We start from the raw sequence: 15,113 nt of genomic DNA, 5'->3' as shown, positions 1-15,113 counted from the left end.
TGACCTTTGCTCAAGTATTTAAACTCCTCCTTTTCAATGACTCCTGGCTTAGTTCTCCTATATTTTCATGTCAAAGTCCTGTGTTCTGTGTGTGCTGTCTTCCCCTCTTCTGTTAACTTATTGTATTTATTTATTTTTTCTTCATTTGGTGTTCCTTTGTTTTGCATAAATAACACTTTTATCATTAAACCCCAGGTATGTTTTAGGTATATTGCAAAATGTGAGCTGTTCTCAGAAAAAAAAAAGTTTTTTTAAATTGCAAGTTATCAAATTACCAGTAACTATATATATCTGTGTATAATGATTATCCATCTGAGCTTTACTTCTTAAACTGAACCTTAAAACAAACCCTTTGATGAATAAATGCTGTAATCTATTGAGATACAGCTGTGCATCAAGCAGCCAACATCCCATCCCATTTAGGCTCCATTGCCCACTAGTATGGGGAACGCCCAATTTGTGTCCAGCTTTTTCAGGACTGTTGTAATTAAAAACACATTTTCTTTCTTACAAAGAGGTTGAATGCAAACTGGCAAACCTCCAGATTTTAAAACTGAAAACTTATCACCTCTTATTGTCACCTCTGAATTAATCAATCCCATCTCCTGACAGCAGCTTATCTGCCCGTGTTATTACTTGTAACACTGTATGGCACCCCTAAGTCACGCTGTCCCAGTACATTGTCCCCTTCTGCTTCCCTAAGAGAAGATTGTTCCCATGAAAGAAGGGGGCGTCACATATACCCTGCAGCAGCACCACGGCAATCATATCAGCAGATTGATTCTGACGTCCAAAAAAGGGTTCCTTCAATGATATTGTTCACCTGTCTCATAGGCTTAAAGTGGGTAAGTAGGAGGGGAGTGCTTTGGGAAGGGGGTCGTGTGAGGGTTATTGGGTGGGGGTTGGACACAGGATGAGAGGTATTGTTCAAGAAAGGTTTGAGGATTGGGGGTGTGGTGCTGACAGGTGGAAAAAAACCCTCAAAACACTCATCTGACTAGCCTCTTCTGTCCATCCATGGGGCCCCATTTAAGCAAAGTAATGGAGTCCAAATTACAGCACATGATTGCTAAGAACAAAACTCTATTGTTTGCCCTCAGGGCACACTAGAGCACCCTAAATGAGTGTCACAGCAAGCAGCAGGGCATGGACCGTTACGGCACTATTTAGTCTGTCTCGTTGTCTCAAGACAGCCCTGTTTCAGAGGTTCTCAGATCAGACAAATACTGCTCCCCTTCTCCCCCCAGCGCCTTCACCCCTTCCTCTGTACAGCTGCCCCCCCATCCCACTACTCCTCACCCAGAAATAGGCCAAATCTCCTCCATTGTGTTTCGACTGCCTAGTGTGAAATTCACTGTGACATTAAATGTTTTCTAATGAATAATTACTGAATGGATATGCAGGGAGAATATGTGTAATGGATTGTAGACTGCATTTTAAAGACGTCTTTTTTGTCTCTTTTCCGTGGTATTTACAGGACAAAAAGCCCCTTGGCCGTTCTCAGAAGAAACGAGGGCCATAGGAGGAGGATGGAGGCATGGGGAAGGGGGGGTCTTTGTGTCAATTAGATCCAATGGATTATCTTTTTTTTAAATGTTTTTTTTTTTTTTTTAACAGAGAGTTGAGAATCAAAGGATTTCTGCTTCCAAAGAGGGAGTGCAAAAAATACAAAACCAACAAAAGCTGGGAAAAACCTTTGGTCAAAGTGTCGGTGCTGTGAATGCTAAATAGATTGGTGGAATTTTTCTTTCCCACTATGCTTCTGAAATGCGCCGCTGTTTCAGGCTCTGCCAGTCCATTTTGTGCTATGTTGTGTTTACTTGGAGCATCAGCGCAACTGAATGAGGGGCTGCAAGCCAAGGTCCTTCTAAGCTGTGTAGCAATTATCTTCTGTTTGTTCAAATGCACAATCAAAGCCTTTGCTTCAGAGACATTTAGGACCTTTAGATCCTTTTATTTCTATAGATCCAGCAAATACAATGTTGGTGCTTTTTGTTGTCTCCTATTTTTCCCCCACTTTGTCCCCAGCAGAGCTGTTTATTGAAACATGCTTTTATCCAGATGCAGTTGTCAAAGCAACTTACTTGATACTTTTATGCATGCATAATTATTGCACATTTTAGTTCTAACAGTTAAACATGTTTTCACTGTAAAGCGATTTACTCTTATCTGTAAAACAAACTAATGAATTTTCTAAATGTTGAAATATAACACAAAGAAAATTGAGTAATACTAAAGATTACAAAAAATTTGATGACAGAAAATAGCAGTAAGGATCTTTGAGCAGGGCATTGAGCTCCATAATGACTGAAAGCTGTTGCACAGGGTCGGCTGGACATGGAGGGTGCCCTGACAGCTAGGGACCGGGTGGGAATCCAGGACTTTGTTCTTCTGGATGAAACTACAGAGGGAGCAGTTATCAGCAACCTAAAGAAACGCTTCAGCAAAGATCTTATCTATGTGAGTCTCCTTGCCCCAAAAACATCAAAATGTAAGTTAGAACATGTCCTTTTATTTATGCAATGACTTTTATTTTCACTTTATCGTTTCCTTAGACTTACATTGGCACTTTGTTGGTGTCTGTGAATCCATATAAGGAGCTGGACATCTACAGTAAGAAACAAATGGATGTCTACATGGGTGTCAACTTTTTCGAGCTTCCACCACACATGTGAGTGTATAGTATGCATCATACCATAGCTTAATCAGGAAAATAAAAGGAGGACTCCGATATTTCAACATATAAATGTCCATTGTTTTATTCTTTTTCATCTTGAATCAGTTGCATTGTAATTTCAACAGCTGAATGTTTCCTCAGTAGAAAATTTATTCTTTATTGTCTTTAGCAAAAATACATTAAAAACCAATTCATTAAAAAATGCATTAAAGACCTTGTAAAAAGAGCTGCCAAATTTTCCTTTTATAATTGTCATAAATTTATTGTTCTACATGTCTAAAACTCTCTCAAACATATTATTGCACTGTGGCACTAGAGGTAAATTTGGATTTCAATATTCATATGTTTCAGGATTTTGTTTTTGAGTGTGTCTAAAAGTTTTTTTTCTGTCTTGTTGGAGACTTTGATGGCAATGCATAGACCACCGATCAATCTGAGGTCACCTCTCTCAGCAATCAGCTAGTAAGCAAGCCCATCTCCAAAACACAGGGACTCAGATGCAGCCAGAGAGCAGAATGACTCTCTTCTATTTCCCCACTAAACATGAGTCACACATGAGTGAAGCTTCCACTGACAAACCCCTTTATTGTCAATGGGGAAATCCATTCTCTGCATTTTAACCCATCCCCTTGGGGAGCAGTGGGCTGCCATTGTGTGGCGCCCAGGGAGCAATCAGGTTAAAGGTTTTGCTCAGGAACCAGAGTGCCGGCTGTGGGGATCGAACTGGATACTTGCTACCTTCTCGGAGCACAAGAGCACCGCTCTTAACCACTAGACCACCACTCCCCCAGATCCCTACTGAAATTAAAAATCTCTTTAATCTCTTTTAATTCATTAAATTGTGTTAGTGAAATATAATAGGTTTCAGCGGCCATAACAGACATGGCCCCTGCATCTCAGGGCAGAAAAAACTTCATAACATTACTTTTGAGACCTGATATGATTCGCTTAAATGTGTTTTTAATTATTCAAATTCAGATGGGTGACATTAAAACATATTTCTGTGGTTTGACAAACTGAGAAAGACACATTTATCTATACTTTACAGCACTTAATAGAGGTGCATCATTTTTGGAGGATCCTTTTATTCATTGTTTTTGTTCAAAATTACTTTATAAACCTTTATAAACCTTTCTTTATTGCTTTGTTACTGCTTTAGCTTTTGTTTGTACCCAGTATTCTGAATTCTTTTATATGTCCTTGTCCTCATAGTACAATGATATAAAAATGGACATAGCCTTTGAGTTTTAACACTTACAAACCGTGTGTTAGTATTAATTCTCTAACAGTTATATATATATATATATATATAACTGCCTAAATATTCTTGAACATTCTTTTCATTTTTAGGAGTAATCAATTTTTAAAATACAACATTAATATTTTCATTTGGCTTTTTATTTTTCTGATCATCTAAATAAAAATACAAAAAAATTTTTTTAAAGAAAAAAAAAGTCCAGAGACTGTACGCTAGTTGTCTGTTGACCTAGTTTCAAATAAATCTTTTGTTGCAGTGCCACATTTTTAGCATACAATTTTAGAGGCTATTAGGTTTAACCTTAAATGACCCGGTTCCGGATAAAGTGGGAGACGACGAGTACGAGTACATTGATAGTTAAAATCTGTGAAGATGTTAGCATGTCCTGTAAATAAAATTTAAAAATGCAATCTTGAAATAAAACTTCTGAATCAAAAAAATTCGAAATAACTTCAGCTGTTTTCTCAGATTTTATTTATTTATTTATTTTCATATAAAATTTTTTGCTATTGCAATCTTTCAATATTTGTTTTTCAAATACTTTTTTATATCTTATTGTTTTCACCTGCTTATTACAGATCCCACTCTCTTCACCTCTGGGGTGAACTTTTCTCTAAATTTAGAAGTGAATATGCATTTCCATTGGTGTGCATCAGTGTTCATAACAACATTTCTATGATCTATGATCAATGTACATGTCAAGAGAAAGCATTTGTACTGGGCTTAAAGTGAAGAGAAGGAGATCTGTAAAACACAATTTGAAAATGATGCGACTCATAAAACTCAAGTCGGAAAAAGATACATTTGAAAAAATTAAGTTTAAAAAAAATATAGGATTTTTTAAAAAAAAAGGAGGAACTTGAAAAAAAAATATCAGAGAACTGAGAAGTTACTCTTCAAACATTTTTTGATAAAAGAGTTTGTCAAAGTTTAATTTCTGGACTGTATTATTTTTTAGATTTCCAATAAAATTGTTCTTTGTCTGCAATAATAATGGAACAATATTCACTCCATACTGTTGCAATAGCATAATGCGGTGCTCAGCAATGCATAGAAAAAAAACAGGGGTGGCCCCAGGATAAAGGTTTAATTAATTCTAAATGGAAGTGGAGCTAATGCCCAGTAAACTATATCCATCTTGGCACAGAAACTTCTATCGGGTTTATAAAATCTGGAACCATTTAATCCAAACACACATGTACCTCCCGCACCTGACTTTGACGGAACCTGAAGGGGTTTTCAAAAGGCCTTGAATGAGATCTCACCAGTAGTCAAATACTTGAATGAAAATGTATTTTGTTATCTATCATTATCTTATCCATTCTTATGTGTCATTACAGCTATGCCTTGGCAGATAATGCCTACCAAACTATGCTGACAGAGTTCAACAATCACTTCATCCTCATCTCTGGTGAGAGTGGAGCAGGAAAAACTGAGGCCTCAAAGAAGATCCTGCAGTATTATGCCGTCAGCTGTCCGAGCACCACTTTAATGAACACTGTTAGAGATAAGATGCTCATGTCCAACCCTGTCTTAGAGGTTACCTAATTTTATCAGGACAGTAATTAAAACATAAATCTGTATGTGAGTAGAGCAATTATCCTAAACGAGAGGGGTTTGTTTTTATTGCAGGCTTTTGGGAATGCAAAAACTTTGAAAAATGACAACTCTAGTCGGTTTGGGAAGTACATGGATATTCAGTTTGACAACCAGGTAAGCATCCAAAAAAAATGCTGCTACTGAGATACAACTAATAAGGAGAGCAACTCATCAAAAACACGTTTTCTGATGGTGTATCGTCTGGTTTCACTGGTTATTGCAAGGTTTTCTTGTTTGCCTTACCTTAAAATAGCAATACATAATGCAAAAAAAAAACCCAAAAAACAAAAGCAAATTAGATGTCACGTGTCATTTTGTAAATGTGGAAAATATGATGTCTGAAGGGTGATGCAGTTGGAGGCCACATCCTGAACTACCTGCTGGAGAAGTCGAGGGTTGTGCACCAGAATCATGGGGAGAGGAACTTTCACATCTTTTACCAGCTGCTGGAGGGAGGATCTGATGACCTGCTGAAGCAGCTGGGTCTCAGTAGAGATGTCCAACACTACTACTATCTAACACAGGTTGGAATAACTTCATAAGGGCATTTTTATTAATGATTACTAACAATGTTTTACCTTGTCTCACTATTTCTTTTGAACAGGGGGAATGTGCCATTGTCTCATCTATTAATGACAAAAATGACTGGAAATCTGTCAAAAATGCCCTGCAAGTCATTGAATTTGATGAAACTAACACAAATGTAAGCTGAGTGATTTGTAGTGAACGAGTGTTTACATGGAGATGTTGCTAAAAGACATTGGTGCCTCTGTGCAGCATCTGTTTAGGGTCGTTGCAAGTGTTCTCCATTTGGGGAATGTTCATTTTGATGCAGATAGTAAAGGCCACGCCATGCTGAGGAACAACACAGAGCTAAACTGGGTTTCAGACGTAAGAAGCACAAACATTCATCACATCAATATCCAGAGGAGGCTCAGAAATACTGTACATATAACAACTCATGCCAGTTTTCCTTATAGCTTCTGGGATTGGATGCCCACAACCTGAAGGAGGGACTTATGTTCAGGAGGATTGAAGCCAAAACAGAGCAGGTTCACAGACACCAAACCTGCCTTTATCCTATCTAAATTAAAAGAATGTGTTTCTCCATATTGCAACTGTGATCATGTTTTCTTTTTAAGGTCCTCAGTCCTTTCTCAGTTGACCACGCCATCTATGTCAGAGACGCCCTGGCCAAAGCCATCTATGGACAGACCTTTACCTGGTTGGTCAGCAGGATTAATGAGTCTATGGAGAATAAGGTGAGAATATGAGCGGTAAAAAAACATACATACCAGTTGCATTTCCAGAGTCGAATATATTCACATCCTTTCAGCTTTTTATAAATTTCCCTTTAATAACAATTAATAGTAGATGTTTTACTTTTGGTCCAACAACAAAAATTAGAAGCAGAGGCATATATTTATGAAAGATATAATTTTTCTTTCTTTCAAAAATAGCAAAGAAATTTTTTAGAACGGCATTTTTCAGTAATGACATCTGTAAGTTGGTTTGGCCCAAGATTTTACCCGATCTTCTGCTGAAATCTCTCAATCTCAGTCACACTGAATAGCAGGATCTAAACCTCTGCACCCTGGCACTCTTTGTTTAGGGTTGTTGCACTTCTGTAGACAAACCTCCATCTTTTGTCAAATGTAACAGTTTTTTATTTTGATGTTTTTGTTTTCCAGGGATTGCAATGATTTTAGTACCATTCCCATTCCTATTAACTCTGACAGGTTCTTGGTCCCTGCAGACTAAAAGCTTCCTCTAAAGATGAAGCTGCCACTGCCGTGTTTTGTTGTTGGTTGAACAGTTAAATATGGCTCTGACCAGAGGATATTCTTTCACACGATAGCTATGTCTTCCACTGATAGCCAGATTAGTGGAGTTGATAATCAATAGTGGTGTTGTTTTTAGGTTCTCCCAACTAGGCTGCAGATTTCTGCAGCTCCTTCAGAGTTACCATGGACCGCTCTGCAGCTCTCTGATTAAATTTCTCCTTGCGTTTCCCTTCAGTGTATTTGGATGGCTTTGTTGGGTTTGCAGCTGTGCAATTCTTCCTTTGTTTCCAGATGATTAAACAGTTCTCCATGAGATGTTTAAAGTTTGGGGTGTTGTTTAATAACCAAACTTTACTTGAATCATTCTATAACTTCAACACTTACATGTATGCTGTGTTCCTTGGTTTTATGATGCTCTTTGTTCATTTGTGTCATCTAAAACATCACCGATGTTTCCATAAACCTGCTGTATTTATGCTAAAAGGAAATTATTAACAGATGAACTGTTGTGCTGACTAGGTGATAAAAGTAATTGGTTTGATGTTGGTATTCGAATTAATACACACCACACTTTTATCATTAAAAAAACCCTAAAAAAAAACAGAATAACTTCCACCATCCAGTCTCACTAGAATTATATAATTATATGGAACATATTAACCCTCTTATGCATGTATTATGATAAACTCCCGATTTTTTTACTAATTGTTTTTGTACATCCATAGAAATGTAAAACAAGGTTTAAAAAATATATTTTTTTTCTGTCTTTATTCTTTAATTATATGTTCATCCATCCACACAGGTGTACTTTATGTATTTTATACTGTAAAAAAAAATATACCAAAAAATTTGTTAGATATAGTTGTAATTAATTTTACAGTTGTAATATGGTATCCTGTTGGAGTGGTGCTTCCTCTACTCCCCTGTAGAAACCAAAATATCTGAGGTCTTTTTCCCTTCAAAAAAAAGTAACTGAAACCATCTTGGTTTCAGTTACTTTTTTAAGTTGAAATGATCAACAAATGGAATTTTTCTGTATGGGATGATGCAAAAGCTTCTACCAGATTGGATGATGTGCGTAGATACCCAAAATTGAGGGCATATATATATATATAAACACTTTTAAAAAACTGTACACTGTAGTGATCACTGTGCATGAAAGAATTAAAGCTTGTGCAGTAACAAGACACAACGTGAAAAAAGTGATGCGAAAACTTTTTTTCAAGGTCCTGTTATTGAATTAACTTTTTCTACTAGGACTCCTCACGAAAGACTGTTATTGGGCTTTTGGACATATATGGATTTGAAGTGTTTTATGTTAACAGGTAAGCTTTACTCTTCATCATTAACTAATCCTCTGATGAATATTGACTGCTTTTGAAAAAAACAAAACCAAATGCTCCGAGCATACCTGCATTTTGCATAAAATCAGCTGTATTTGCTCTCTGTCATTAGTTTTGAGCAGTTTTGTATAAACTACTGCAACGAGAAGCTGCAGCAGCTTTTTATCCAGCTGACACTCAAATCTGAGCAGGAGGAATATGAAGCAGAAGGAATTGAGGTAAGAAATATTGAAATATGAAAAATACGAGGGGCGTTCAATAAGTAATGCCCCTGGCCCACTTCCACATGTTTGATCGAGCTGATTTAGCATGTAATGTATTTTAAATCTCTATAGATTAAATAGCAAATTGCAGCTGTGAACTAAGTATGGTTTCTGATTTACTGGTGTTAAAACTGAGTCAAGTCTGAGGTTTTGCATTTGAAAGGATGCACACAACGGGGGACTTTTGATCAAATGAAAGTAACTTATAGTGATAATGTCCCATAATATAACCTTTTAAAACATTTTGCAAGGTCATATAACGGGCATCATCCCCATAAATTACTTTAATTTCATAAAAAGTGTCCCAATAGAAAGTTCTTTCCAATAGAAAAACTGGATCATTGCTCAACACTCAACAGGCTCCATTTCAGACTTTACTCAGTTCAAACACCTGTAAGTCAGAAACCATAAATTGTTCAGAGCTGTAATTAAAAAAAAAAAATAAAAAAACTTAATCCATAGAGATTTAAATAACGTCGCATGCAACATTTCAGCTCGATCAGACATCTGGAAGTGCGTCAGGGGCATTACTTATTGAATGCCCCTCGTATTTAGTAAAATGAGCTATCCTCAGCATTAAGTAGCTTCAATCAGAGTATTTTTCTTGCATAGTGGGAGCCGGTTCAGTTCTTCAACAATAAAATCATCTGTGACCTGGTTGAGGAGAAACACAGAGGAATCATATCAGTATTGGTGGGTAATCATGGACCACTACATCTATTGACATACATAGAACTTAATTCAATGAATCAGGATATTACATTTGATGAACAATAACAACATTAAAGCAAAATTAAAGAAAACCTTCAATAAACACACTTCTGCATTAATCATTTTTTTGTACCTTTAATATAGTTTTGTAACCTTATAATATTATTCCAACTCGATAAATCTGAGTGAAACATCTAATGATTGTTATGCTGCAGGATGAAGAGTGTCTCAGGCCAGGCGATGCCACAGACCTCACCTTTCTGGACAGATTAGAAGAAAAGATGGGAAATCACCCCCACTTTGTTACGTGAGTTACAGAAAATATTTCTTAGGGTTTTGCTAAATGGAGGTGATTGTGTTTTCATTAAGAAAAAGGTTTGTGATTCATCTGTGCCTATGTTTCCTCCCCTTTGACTGCAGACACAGACTAGCTGACAAAATGACTCGGAAGACTCTGGAAAGGGGAGATTTCCGACTCTTGCATTATGCCGGGGAGGTCACCTACTGCGTTGTGGGTAAAAGAAAATCCCAGTCCCGAAGCCTTTTTATTCTTAAGATATTTACCATTAAATTTTCTTGTTGGAGTTCTGTGACTTAGCCGTTTTTTCACATCTAGGTTTTCTTGACAAAAATAACGACTTGTTATACAGAAACATAAAGGACGTAAGTCAATATTTCTACACGTTAAACTAATAAGTCAAAGATATGTAATCAAAAGAAATGTATTTTCAAGACTTTGCACAATAAACAATGAAAGAATGGAGCACATTTCACAATGTATTATCTAGATGTAAACAAATATATTAATGTGCATTTTCTTCTATTTTTAAAGCTGGTTTGTCAGTCAAAAAATGACATTGTCCGGGAATGCTTCTGCACTGTGGATACAGCAAACAAGAGAAGGCCAGAAACAGTAAGTTCTGCTGACTGAATCCTTATAAAGAAAGAAAAAAATGCAAATAAATTGCAAGTCAAGATGTTTGCATGAAATATTGGCATTAATGTCATTAATTTGAGGCATTTGAACAGTTCTTTTTTTAGAGCATAACGATGACGCAACAGATGGATTTTAAAAACGGGGATTGAGTTTATAGCAATCGCCCTTTTCAGAAACACAGCGGTTCAGTTAATCGGTTTCCTGGCATCAGGCCATTATAATCCCATTTCAAGTATTTTTAGTAGGAATGGGCTCTATTAGGAGGAAGTTAAACTTTGTATTTGTAATACTTTTTTTTTGGCGCATGCAACCACTCTCGAACAAACGGACCCAAACAAGCTCTATCAGATAAAATAAGTTATAAAGTTCAGGGACAACCAAAGGACCATCAAGAGTTGGACAAGATTGAGAACTGATCCAAAATAGTTTCACATAGTTTTACTACCTTTGATCTGAAGGTATAAATGTTATCTAATATCGTTTAGATGAGCTGATGGATTAATGCAACCTTTTGGTTGTGTCTTTAGGTGGCGATGCAGTTTAAGAATAGCCTGCAGAAGCTGACAGAGATGCTTATGGCTAAGGAGGCCTGGTACATACGCTGTTTAAAGTCCAATGAGTCCAAGCAGCCAGGTACGTCAGCGCAGAATAGCCAGAGGATACAAACAATAGACTCATCTCTGCTATGCAACCACAGGACAGTTTGACGAAGCTTTGATAAGACATCAGGTGAAGTACCTGGGTCTAATGGAACATCTCAGAGTCAGAAGAGCTGGTTTTGCTTACCGTCGGAGATATGAAGACTTTTTAAAGAGGTAGTGAAAACCATGTCTATCTTCATGAGGTTTTGCCTGACTGTGGCTGATGTAAGCCTCTCCTGTCTGGGTTAATCTGATCCATGTTGCAGGTACAAACCCCTGTGCCCAGCCACCTGGCCTCACTGGAGAGGACTGCCTGCAGATGGTGTTGAAGTGCTGGCTCAACACCTGGGCTACCTACCTGATGAGTACAAAATGGGAAGGTGAGGAAAACATTCTAGTTCCGCCTAGTTATTACACAACAAGCTAGTTTTAGCAAAAGTAACCAACCCTCATTTAATTTTTATAGAACTAAAATATTCATCCGTCATCCCAGAACACTTTATGCCACAGAGGACGCTTACGAGAAATGCAAACATGACTTGGGTGAGTTTGAACTAAATCTTAAATGCTTTGAATTGTAAAAGACGTTAATCGAGTTATGCTTTGGATTTGCAGCAACCAAACTGCAGGCCAAGTATAAAGGATACAAAATCAAGGGAGAGTTCAAGAAGCAGAAAGAGGCTGGTAAATACCAGAACACATAACATGGGGCCTAAATATGTTTGAATTAAAATACATCCAATCCAAACAAGGATAGTACAACTATATTTTTGGAGTAGAAAACTTTTATATCTGATTATACTTTAAATCTCATAGAAATGTATAATTCATAACTAAATCTCATGGTTTGAGGTTGACAAGATAAACGTGAGAAACTTCTGAATATTTCACAACTTTTGAACAGCCTCACATGATTTCCATGTCTGCAGCAACAAAGATCGAAACGTGCTGGAGAGGAGCACAGGCTAGGAAAGAAAAGGAGAAACGAGCATGGGCCGTAAAAGTCATCAAGAAGTGAGCAAGAACATAAGCATTGCACCCTAATTCCAAATCTCATCTTATCATATTTTATAATGGTATTATATTGTATAACGTAAATTATATTTCTCTTTCCTGATTTAGGTTTATCAAAGCCTACATAAACAGAGGAGAAGCAAAGAGCACAGATAACTCAGAGTACCTGGCCTTCGTCAGACAAAGCTACTTGAACAGACTGAAGAATAATTTGCCAAAGACTGTTCTGGATAAAACCACCTGGCTAACTCCCCCTTCTGTGGTCGCTGAGGTAGTTCAGCGTTTGTTTATAACAGCTTAGCCAGACTGAAACCCAAACTTTGGATCAGTGGGTGATTTTACTGTTTCATTGAAGGCATCAGAGATACTCCGTAAGCTTCACTACCGTCTGATGGTGCGGAGATACGTACGAGGAATCACACCACAGCGAAAGGCCCAAGTAATAAAAACTAATTAAACCATATATCGCTGTGGTTTCTGTTTCATTCCTTATTTTCTTACTTTTATTGTTCTTTCAGCTTCAGCTGAAAATTGTCACCAGTTCTATCTTCAAAGACAAAAAGGAAAATTACCCACAGAGTGTCTCTCAGCCCTTCTTGGACACAAGAATCAGTAAATCTCAAATAAAGCAACTGCACACAAGTTTCTGTTTCTAAATCACCGTATTTATGAGAACTCTGCTCTCCAGGTGAACAAGAGATCAACAGCCGGGTTCTTAGTATGATTCGCAATGAGCATATTAAGGTAAAAACACTAATCAGTTTGACATAATCCAGTGCTGCATCTAGCATTGATGGAGTTGGGTTTTGTGTTTCTGCAGTACAGTGTGCCAGTCATTAAGTATGACAGAAATGGCTTCAAACCGAGGCCCAGGCAACTTATCCTCACCCAGACTGCTGCCTATGTGGTGGAGGAGGCCAAGGTCAAACAGCGAGTATCATACAGCTCTCTCAAAGGTCTGAAACACATCAGCTACTTCAGTGATTAACAATAATAAGTTTTTCTTAAGCTAAGTTTGGACCCTTTGCAGGGATTTCTGTAAGCAACCTAAGCGATGGCATTATTGTATTTCATATAACCTGTGAAAACCCCAAACAAAAGGTGAGTCAATTTCCACTTTTTTTCATTTCATTACATTACATATCATATATTTAATTAGGATTTTATTTAAATAATCAACGCAAGATAGTGAATGATTTTACAAAGGAAAGGAGATGTTTTAAACATGGGATGTGCATTTGCATTCATCCCCCTTATTCTTACACTCCTATGTGCCTTCAGGAGTCTCAGTCCAATTTTTATTTGATACACTGTCAGAACAGATTCAGCTGTTGCAAAGGTTTCAGAGGTTAGAGAACATTAAGGAACAGCATCAGGTGGGTCAGAGATAAAAAATCCCTAACTTTGAACATGTCACAGAAGCCAGTTCAGTCCATCATAATAGCGTAGAGAGAGTACAGCACAATGGGAAACTTACCAAAGCATTATCATCAACCTAAACTGACAGGCGGGGCAAGGGAGAATTAATCAGACACTCAGAACTCTGGAGGAGCGGCAGAGCTCGGCAGCTCAGCTGCATATGTAGCACTATAAAGTGCTACATATGTATAAATACATACATATATATATATATATATATATATATATATATATATATATATATATGCATGCAAAATTTAATGTTTAGTGAAAAACAAATTCTGTTGTAAAGCAGGGTGATGGCATCATTATGATCAGGGAATGGGGATCTTCTTGTCAAAGCAGATAAAATAAAACCTATAAAGACAACAAAGGACAGGAGCTAGACAACTACCTTTAGACCTGCACCCGGAGCTGTAGTGGTAGGAACTATTAATAGCATTATATTTGAAAGGTCCCAAACAAAGGATGACCTAAATCAAACTGGAATCTTTAACAAATGAACAAATTTTCAATATCTAAAAACTGACTCTACATATATGCTACTGTAACTGGAGTAACACAGTTCCACCAAATATTTGACTCAATGGTGGCTGAATAGAAATACAAGCATTTCTGCATTTGAGTTTCTATATTTTCTTGTACAAACTGACATCCATGTTTATAAGAGTTATAAAGAAATGTCACATAAAAAGGTAAACAATAATTTGGCTACTTAGAGATACATTTTTGTTCCCTGGTATAAAACAGCAAAAAACTAACAAGATTATTTTTTCTCTGTTCTTGCATTAGGGGGATCTGGTCATACAGTGTGACCACCTGTATGAGTTTTTAACTAAACTTAGCATCATTGCTAACAAACAGAACATCATCAAAGTGGTGCAGGGAAGGTGAGTTCTGTGAGAATTAAGAAACCTGGTTTAAGAACAAAGGATTAATTAACTTCCTTTTTTTTTTCTTTTTTCTTATGTCTCAGCATAAAAATAGAAATCCAGACAGGCAAAGAGAGCGCAGTAGACTTCAGCAGAGGGCAGGAGCCCCAAGTGTACAAAGCCAAGAATGGCCACCTCATGGTGGTGAGTTTAGATTTATGTTCTGGTCTCAATTTCCCCTGCAGAATTCAATAAAACAGTCACTTTTCTGCTGCAGGTCGCCACTCGAACAAGGACACGGTAATGTGGAACTGAAGATGAGACGCAAGAAGCCCCTGGATATCTCCTCAAGAGACCCCAAAGGAGAGGACCATATCCCCTGCATGCACACCTGGCATCAACCAGCTGCACCCCTAAATGCAGCCAGGAGCTTCTTCATTAGACAGAAAGTCAATTTAAATCTGTGATGTAAACTGAATCACAATCTAAAAAAAACAAATCTGTTTTGAAGAAAAGTTTTTTTCAACTAACTGGTACCTGTGATCTCTGACCAGTTCAGCCATATGTATAATAATTTTGTTTTTTCACTGGTTAG

The 15,113-nt window shown here is 37.2% G+C and overlaps 1 protein-coding gene across 1 annotated transcript; it reads left to right on the top strand.

The window, feature by feature from the left end:
* The first annotated feature begins 777 nt into the window (after positions 1–777).
* myo1h (myosin IH) lies at positions 778–15,082 on the top strand. The gene is made up of 31 exons (XM_015394364.1): positions 778–845; positions 2,326–2,460; positions 2,556–2,671; positions 5,276–5,474; positions 5,568–5,648; positions 5,879–6,058; positions 6,139–6,237; positions 6,312–6,425; positions 6,515–6,586; positions 6,677–6,796; positions 8,576–8,643; positions 8,774–8,879; positions 9,537–9,617; positions 9,851–9,942; positions 10,056–10,150; positions 10,252–10,298; positions 10,468–10,548; positions 11,100–11,205; positions 11,270–11,387; positions 11,480–11,593; positions 11,680–11,756; positions 11,829–11,897; positions 12,143–12,227; positions 12,336–12,498; positions 12,583–12,666; positions 12,746–12,839; positions 12,916–12,971; positions 13,048–13,183; positions 13,258–13,328; positions 14,439–14,536; positions 14,623–15,082. The coding sequence occupies exons 1-31, from the start codon at positions 810–812 to the stop codon at positions 14,771–14,773; spliced, it is 3,144 nt and encodes a 1,047-aa protein (XP_015249850.1). The 5' UTR covers positions 778–809; the 3' UTR covers positions 14,774–15,082.
* The last annotated feature ends 31 nt before the right edge of the window (positions 15,083–15,113 follow it).

This window comes from Cyprinodon variegatus, unplaced genomic scaffold (assembly GCF_000732505.1).
Source record: "Cyprinodon variegatus isolate N-32 unplaced genomic scaffold, C_variegatus-1.0 Scaffold681, whole genome shotgun sequence".
Classification (NCBI taxonomy): Eukaryota; Metazoa; Chordata; class Actinopteri; order Cyprinodontiformes; family Cyprinodontidae; genus Cyprinodon; species Cyprinodon variegatus.
The sequence above is the reverse complement of the archived record's forward strand: the minus strand, read 5'-3'. Positions and strand labels throughout refer to the sequence as shown.